At 37.5% G+C, this 9180-nt stretch overlaps 1 protein-coding gene across 1 annotated transcript; it reads right to left on the reverse strand.

Annotated features, from left to right (window-relative positions):
• On the reverse strand, positions 452–7551 carry LOC109829773 (peroxisomal nicotinamide adenine dinucleotide carrier). Its single transcript, XM_020396809.1, has 10 exons — positions 7416–7551; positions 7248–7322; positions 6066–6196; positions 5692–5746; positions 5399–5503; positions 2808–2876; positions 2630–2737; positions 1679–1747; positions 1374–1428; positions 452–833 (listed from the first exon to the last, which is right to left on the reverse strand). Exons 1-10 carry the CDS (start codon positions 7422–7424, stop codon positions 634–636), a joined length of 876 nt encoding a protein of 291 aa, XP_020252398.1. The 5' UTR covers positions 7425–7551; the 3' UTR covers positions 452–633.

A 9180-nucleotide genomic window follows, 5' to 3' on the forward strand; every position in this document is an offset into this window, starting at 1 on the left:
ATGCAGAAACGGGTAGGTATGCGCAGCTAGCTCGGAACGTAGCAAAGTCTTTTTTATTATAATATATATGAAAATATACAATATGAAAATCAGCGATGTGCTACATTATCTATTCCTTCAGACATAATCTAACAACCACCAACTAATTAAGTACTATATGTACACATGCATATAACCAGTTGATTAAAATATTAATTTAAATTAAAAAAAAAAACAATCCAGCGAGCTATAGCATGTAGCAGGAGCGATCCGGACGGTTTTACCGTCGGGACTCGAAAAACCATACCAGTCGACGTTCTTGTCCTGGAGAGCGTAGGCTCCGAGCTAGCACGGTGATAATTTACTCCGTGTGGGCTTTTGTGTGTGTGTTTGTTTTTGGGTGGCGGCATAGCCCACGGACACTAGATAGAATACTGCATGTTCCATTATGCACCCTAACTTTCACAAAACATTACCACAAAGAATCTATTAAAATGATGTATTGGTTTACGTCGTAAGGAAAATCAGAACTTTCTTTATTTCCCTCACCTTGGTGAGGAGTACAATCGTAGTATGCATTTCTAATCGTACAACATCATTGAAGAATGGACTACAATCATTACCACGACAACACCGTCCAAAAACCATACGTCATTAAGGTGGCTTCACTTTGGAGATGTTTTCCAGTTTGAGGTCTCCAGTCACCAGCAACCGAGTCGCCTTAACAAGCTCCTCTTTAATCATGAACAAAACTGCCGCTGCAAAGACGCTCTGCACTATCTTTGTGCCCATTCCTTTGTAAAATCCGGGGAAGCCTTCATATCGAATCATCTTCGCGATTGCATCACACGTTCCTGTAATTTGACACAGCACAATGTGAACTTCAAAAGAAACTGTCATTTACAACTTAAAGAATCCATAATGTAGGCAACCATGAACCAAGACATTGATATTGTGTACCGCATAACAAAATCCGAAAAGACAACAAAAACAAAGGAAAATTGTGCATGAAGAATGATGAATTAATTTGCAAGTTCTACGATGAAAAGTGGGAAAGTTCATGACGGTGACTGAGGTTGGTCTGTTGGAATTTGAAAAGGTAACAGCTGGTTTAGAATGTTTAAAATGATACAAGCATCTATATTATCAAAGATTCAAGAGGTCTTATGGCTTAAGGAGGAGGGCCTTCTAATTTTGACTTCAAAAGATCGGTGTAATAGTTTAACCAATTGAACCAGAAAGCAAAGCAGTAGCAAAGACATGCAAGTTAAAAAAAAAAAAAATCCCATTCCTCTTATTCCTTTTTTTTTTTAAATTACTTCTACCTGTTAGGTGTGCACAGAAGGTATGAAATCTAGCAGTTACTCCAGAAATACAGCAAAATGACGTGGTACCTTTATATTGGTGCCTCTTATCGACATCAACTCCTTGTTTTGCCTGAAGCCTAGCCTGAAGTAAGGGGGAAAGAAACAGTTACACACTATGGAGTTTGAAAGACCAACAGGGTGGAAATATACTGTTTATGTAACTTTAATAGGATAACACTTTTTATTTGGGAGAGACGGGAGTTATCTTTTAAGTCAGTAGGTAGATGAAAATATATGCTATATCAGTTACATTTGCAAGCGGAGACAGAAGTAAAGACAACTAAGAGGATTTTAACAAAGAAGAGAATCAAGAAATAAGTATGAGCAATTACCTTGACAACAAGAAGTGGATATGTCACAAGAGTAGCTCCTAGTTTCGCAACAGCTCCGAGAAGAAAAATCTGAACAGGGTCTCACTAATCAGAAAAATAATAATTTTACAACATCTACCAAAAGAATGATAATAACTTTGACCACAAAATTAAAATATACGGAAACTCAAAGAGTATCTATGTTGATTCAAGAAACATGCTTTTTAATAAAAACAAAAACATAATGTATCCAGTGAACCTGTACATGAAAAAAATCTACAAATTGCAGACAACGTTGAAACAATCATTGGCTATAATCATTCCTTTTGTTGGCTAACATACATAAATGAAGATCGCATCATGGGAGGATAAGAAAATTTTGACAACTTCAGACAGACAACACATGATTGGTGCAGGCGTGCAGCATTCACTTAAAACATGACTTCAGAAAAGAAGGACCTTCATTAAACCAAGGCCAATAGTGATTAAAGAGATGGATCATGAACATTGAGCTCGTGCAATGAGACAATGGTCAATCGAAAATTCATACGGAATATTAACGACAAAATGGAGAGTGAAGGAGGCAATTTTAAATTTGATAGTCATGATGTATAACAAGCACAAATTATCACCAAATGGACCAATATAAACTACTCAGTACTCACCTTAACCCAATTTCTTCAATAAGATGTTAATGAAGAATATTCAGTGATAACCCATATTAAGAAGAATACATATGCCAATCTACTCAGTTGCTAGTTCAATGGTTGCTTCTCCAAAGCAACCAGTGGTATGAGGAAAAGGAAATCATCAGTCAAACTTCAAATATATTGGGTTCGTTGACAATCCCTCTGTTTTCCTTTGTTCCAGGGGAATGAGATTCAGGGACTTGAGCCTTCAACAACGTTTCATATGCTTATGTTGGAATTAATTAAAAACTTACTAGTATTTCTAAGTTAGCTAGAGATGTACCTCAAAAGCAGTAAATCCATCAGCTCCCTTCGCATTTGAGGAACGTCTTTTCTTCAGTTTCTTTAAGAGAGTTTCGTACAACATGAATTGGATAGAAGGATTGCTAACCTGTAATAGCATGTGTTAAAAGGCAAATGCTCATCCACCTGGAAATTTGCAAGAATTATTTGGTACCAACCATTATAAGTGTGGGGATCACACCCTTCCAGAAACCCCAAATTCCAGCTTCATCATAGAGTTCTTGAACCTATAAATGTAAGATCATTAGGTCATAGCTTACTGCTTACATTAGTCTTTGAAGTAAGAGATTGAAGGCAAGATGATAAGTTGATGATGTTAGTCTTGTTAGGTCTCATGTTTATGAGCCTACTCCCTAATCTTGTTTTGATGATTACAAACAATTCCTAACAACGTGTGTCAAATGTTTGCATTTGTTTTGTTAGGTAATCTACACAAATATCCAAGTCGGAGGTTGGTTGGATTGAGCCTACACGATCATATACATTGGAGGATGGAAGGAAACTGGAGTGAAGCTATGCACAATTCAAATCAAAGATTCAAGTTCAAGCTTCATCCATGTTTACCAAGACGAGCATATCGAAGATCTCTTAGCTTGGGTATATTAGTTTTAGGAGTTTACTTTGTGTGTTAATACTTTAAGCTCATTTCATACACGTACACACAAATTGTGGATTTATCACATTACACATCGTTTTTGTTAAAATATCATGTTTTTGGATTATAGACTAAATATAATTATTTTACATCTTTTCCTAAGTCTATTAATCCATTCAAAAGGATTTGCAAACTTGTTTGAAATTGTTTTTGTCAAAATCAAGTATTTAACATTTTTGCCTTTTTGAACGGTTTACAAAATAAATTATATTTTACAAATGGGAAATGAAATTTGAGAAATTCTTTTTATAGCATATTCTATTACATGTTTACAAACAATTTCCAAAATTTTATCATTTTTGGAGTTGATTTGCTATGTCAAATTGATTTTCCAAAATTTTATCATTATTTATTTCATTCTATCATTTTATCATTTTCCAAAATTTCATTTTATCATTTTCCAAAATTTTATCATTTTTGGAGTTGATTTGCTATGTCAAATGAAATTTTATCATTTTATCATTTTCCAAAATTTTATCATTTCCGAACTCTGTGATCATATTGTGTGTTTGAGTTTGCCTTGACGCATTATTTTTGCTCATTATTTATTTCATTCTATATCGCTATTGCTCATGTTTATCTCACCCTTAGTTTAATATCCTTGCATATATCTTGTTGTATATCTATCTTGCTAGGATATAATTGTTAAAGTTTTTTTTAATTGGTTTTACATCGGATTAGATTAGCGTAAACTCTATTCCACCCCCCCCCCCCCAAGGGTGCTTTCAGATGAAATTGTAAGTTGCGTATTTTAAATAGAGAAAAACTTCATTAAAATATGTTAATATGTAAAATGGTTGGGAAAAAAAAAGATTTGCGAACTCTTATGTTCTATCTTTGTTAGCAAGTTGGTACTTTGTTCAAAGGAAGAAACAAAAGCCGAATTATTTTTTGTTGTTAAACAAAGGTGCTTCTTTTTATGTTTATTGAAAGTATGGAATAGTTTTACCCTATATGATAAATTGAAATGGTGGATTCAAGAGAAATAACTCAAGTCATATCATTTACAGTTTTCTCCCAAAATATTCATACATAAATGCTTCTTACATATAAAGGGTAAAAGGGTCTGGTACAACTTATGTGAATTAGTTCTAACTAATTATACCCCATCTTAAAATAAACTAAGATCTTCTGTAGAGTTGTCAATTTTGAGCAACTATTCGGTATGCGCGCGCATGAGGTTAGAAAAAATGTTACCTCTTAGAAAGTAATCTTGCAATTGCAGATGACAATTACAAACGGAGTGTTGACACTGAACAAGAAGGAACCTTGAAATAGGTAAATCTCCTACAGAAACTATGGCATTCTGGGACCAAAACTCTGCCACAGGAGAGGTTTGGCCTGTTGTATCGCGCCCAAATTTCCTCTTTCTACAGAGACTTTGTTATACTTTACTCCGGTTCATAATAAGCAGCTTGACTATTTGTCTGATTAAAAAAGTTCATCAGAACTATAATTTAATTATGAGAAATTCACCCACAAAAGCTAAGTTGCTTGCAGGCTTTTAAAATAGCAGACGGGCTATAAGATGCCTAATCTGCCACATGTATCTAATCAGTGCAGTCCTAGTTCAAATAAATCACCTCACATACAGGTTCATGTGATACCCAGGCCTATGCTCAGCAAAGCCCAAATAGTTTTATCTATGCTCTACTAAAGCCCAAGTAATTTTAACCCCGATCACAAATATAAAGAAAGCCTATATTGCAAAACGTCTGGGATTGGCTACAAAAATCTTTTTTCCCCATGCAGCTATCATAGGAACCATCTCCTTATTAGACTAGCAACTATCTTAATTTTTAATGCCTCAAGTTTGGTTTTCCCCCAAGGTCATGTTGTCTCTACTACAATTATATGGCTCTATGCATTAAAGCCATTTTTCTATGCATGTTTTCCTCGAGCGAAGTTCTTTCTGATTTCTTATCAATTTTCTCATACATTATCATTCCTTTGGTCTATTGATATTCATCTGGCTATGAAGGATCCTGCGACATGTTTTAACATAATTGCCACAAGAATTGATCATCTTGCCCAGTAACTGAACACCAGCCTTGTTCAATCTAAGAGTTAGCTCGAGTAAGTTCAGATGCATACCACATCGACAGTTCCATAAGGTGGAGGCTCAATTCCAGCAGTTAGGATTGCTTTATCTGACAACAAAGGTTGTCTAGGTGGAATTTGTTTGCTCTTCTTGTGAGTCTGCAAAGTGTACAAATACAATCCAAAGAAACAAAGTCAGTACACTAGCTTGGGGTTATAAACTTAATCTCACTATGGGATTCAACAGTAAAGTTAACAAAAACTGATTGCATATTATTATTTTGGAATTTGTTAAGGATTTATATAACCAAAAAGCTCATAACTACGGTGTTTAACTGATTTCCTACCTGCATACGTGTAACTACTACCCATATCGGGTTTGTCAGTAGCACATTCACACATCTGCATCAAGAGAAAAGTGAGATAAGTGAACAAAACAGAACTAGATGGGAAGGCTCATGTCAACAAAAAATAGTATAAATAAAACATATCCAAAAGTAGCGCTGGAATTGAAGATTATTTATGGGTCTTCATTTAGCCCTTAAGGAGACGTGTAGGAAATTTTAGACAGGACAAGAACAATGATCTGTAAGCCTCTATTCTTGACTGCAGATAGAATGAACACAATGCTCACAATGAAAAGAATTTAAATAAAGAGAATCAAGCAAACAAGTTATCAGTTACAGTAAGTTGGAGCAATTGACATAAGAGATGGTACTACCCAGATAAAGCCGCAACTACAAGTGACTGGAACATCCCAACCGACCCATCTCCAACCCCTTTCTTCCAACGATCAAGAGCAGTGGTTTCCGCCCTATTCCTAAATATTTGGTAGAAATAGTAATAAACACCCTGAACAAAGAAATACTACTCCATGAGCAAACTGTTCAATGCAGTATGAAAGAAGTAATAAAATAAAAAATAAAAGAAAATAATCCTAGCAACAAAATGAATGCGGTTGACTGGAGCAGGTAGTAGAAATTGCATAAGGATTAAGTAACATGAGAGAGAGAAAACATGGCTCGCTGTCATAGATAACGGAAAAAATGAGTCTCTTGCTACAAGTTTTTTTTATTTTTTTGAAAGATTAATTGGTGCAAGATTTGACTAATTCGCCGTGAAGATACACTCGGATGCATCTTAACAAGATAAAAGATTAGACCATAAATGAGCAACGGTGATGCAGGCAGAGATGACTATGATTAATGTTCCTGCTAAAGATCGTAGCTGACCCACTTGATCCAAACTGGTAGAGGAACCACAATTCTCTCGGGTAAAACTAGGGCTCGTTTGATATCAAGAGTTGGAGGTAGGTTGAAGGCATACTGAGTGTCAGGTATTATTTAGGAGGCATTACAGGAGTCATATCAAGAGTTAACAACTGCCAGGAGCTTCTCATCAGGAGTAGAAGAGAGCTAATCAAATAAATATTTCCAAGAAAATGTTAAACGTTTCCATTGATACCCAATCACTTATTACGTGCTTACTCTACATTATTTTTTGGTGGTTCGCAAGAGTTAAGAGCCTAAGAGGGGGTTAGGATGCTAATGCCTGCTGAATTTTTTTTATGCCAGATCGTGTGTCGTCCTCTCTACGCGCGCCATCGCGGACATGGTTGATCATAGATAATGATTTCTGAAAGGGGGAGGGAGAAAAAAAAAAGAAACTTGCAGAAATGCGTCGTTTGTACGAAATGCTCTGCCATTCAGTTAAAAGCATTGATATAGGTTTGGCGAAGTTTTGTCCGCGGATAAAAGACACACAACGATCATAGAGGCGCACATCACAAGGGAAGAAGATAGGATGCAAGCAACAACGGCAGAGAAAGAAGAGAATCAAATAAATAAATAAATAAATAAAACATCCGATTGAGCAGGACCATCACATGCGCATGTTAGCTCACCTGAGACGCCGCCGTGCCGACGAGCGAAGGGGCCAATCCACCGTACAATCTACCCCATCCTTCGTGCTTCACAACCTACAAAAAGCCCCCATCGACTCGTCCTGTTATTGGAAAAAGCAGAGAGAGAGAGAGAGGAAAAGAAAAGGGGGGTGAAATTTATCAGAGTACCCGACACATTTGTTGAATAGTTCCGTCTTTCCTCCTGGATCTGGACGGATCGCGCTCAGTCTGCTGCCGAGTGTTGACCTAATTAAGATCCCACGTCGAATCAATTCCAACACGAAAATAAATTAGGGTATGCTAGCAAAGTTCAAAAGGAAAAATAAAAAAAAAGAGGATGGAGAGGTGGGGATTACCTGTTTGATAAAGGGTAGGTGAAGGGTAGGGGATGATTCCTCGCCCGGCGGACAGCCATTTGATTCAGAAAGATCGGACATGAATTATTTGATGATCCTCTCTCCTCTCTCCTCTCTTATCTTTCTTGGCTTCTCGATCCTCCCGAAATATTGGGAGAGCGGAGAAGAGAAAGGCGAGGGGGGGGGGGGGGGGGGGGGTTAATGTGATTGAGGAGAAGTGGTTTGAGAAGTGATGGAAACGGGGATACGAGGATTGAGGACGGAACGGGCATTGAAGAGAACGACTTGAATTTTGATTTGGGCAGTTTGAGCTGCTGAGGAGGCTAGCTTGTTTCTGAGTTTGATGGATGCACGCGCGAAGAGCATGCGGGTGGTGATCTTTTGCTTCCGTGGCTTTCCGCGTGCGCTCTTATCTTTTACGTGACAGGAACCATGCGGTAAAACAGTTCATTTTCGGAGAATGGTACACGTTGTCGGAGATTACACGCTATCTTTTGTGCATATCGGAATATCAATATTTTCTATGACGTTTTCGGAGTGCAAATGTATCGCTGCGAGAGTCGCGATCTCTCTTGAGAGAATAGCTTGGTTTTAGCGAGGTTCGTTTGTCCTCATATTTACCCATCATCAATGTAAAAGAAAACATTAAATTGCGTGTTCATTTAATAGAGCTGTTATATTTTCATTATTCTACTAACTGTTGACCTTTGTCTGTACTTGGAAAACTATTGCCGGCTTTGGTAGACGCTAATAAAAAAAACATTCTCATATGATGCGTTATACCCTTATTCTTTATTACACCACCTCTAAAATGTCCATATCCTTGTCGATCTTTTACTACTCTCGAACTTCTTAACTCATCGTATGATTTATTTTTATTTTATTTTCAACCTAAATGGAGCGTTGAGCATGTAACCAGGCATTCTAAAAGATGTTGCCGACAATTGTTGTAAATATTCATGACATAAGATGAATTAATGAGTTTGCGCTCTGTATGGTGGCGTTTGAAAGTATTATATGGGGACTCTCTTGAACGTTCTATTCTCAATTTGTTGCCCATACCTCCGTACGTTGTTCCTCCTACGACCGCAAAATGGCTTGGGCCCTGCCGAAAGCATTTATCGGTAATGGTTGGGGTGGGCCTGAGGGCGTTGTATATCGCTTCGATGAAATTTATTACAAGAAACTAAGCTCCGGGGCCGGTAGTTGTGGGCTAGAAATTGACGAGCGAAGATACAAGGGCTAAGAAACTCAACCTCGCAGCATACGAGCTTGTAATGGGCCATGGACCGCATACCACTACGTCCACGTTTCCAAAAATTAACCCCGGTCGGTGATCACACGCATCTTGCATAACGTAAGCATGCTGACCACACCAGAATCAATCCGATTCTGAATCACTCCCTTGGCCTTCATAGTCTATAATATAAATAGAGGGCGTCGGACCTCTCTAGCTCTTCTCCGATATTTATTTAGCTCTGCGATCAGTTGTAATCATGGCATCAACAGCTAGCCTTAATTTCCTCCGTCTCGATCTCTTCATCATCATCATCTTCTTCTTATGCTTGAGTACCTGC

This window comes from Asparagus officinalis, chromosome 2 (genome assembly GCF_001876935.1).
Source record: "Asparagus officinalis chromosome 2, Aspof.V1, whole genome shotgun sequence".
In the NCBI taxonomy this organism is placed as follows: Eukaryota; Viridiplantae; Streptophyta; class Magnoliopsida; order Asparagales; family Asparagaceae; genus Asparagus; species Asparagus officinalis.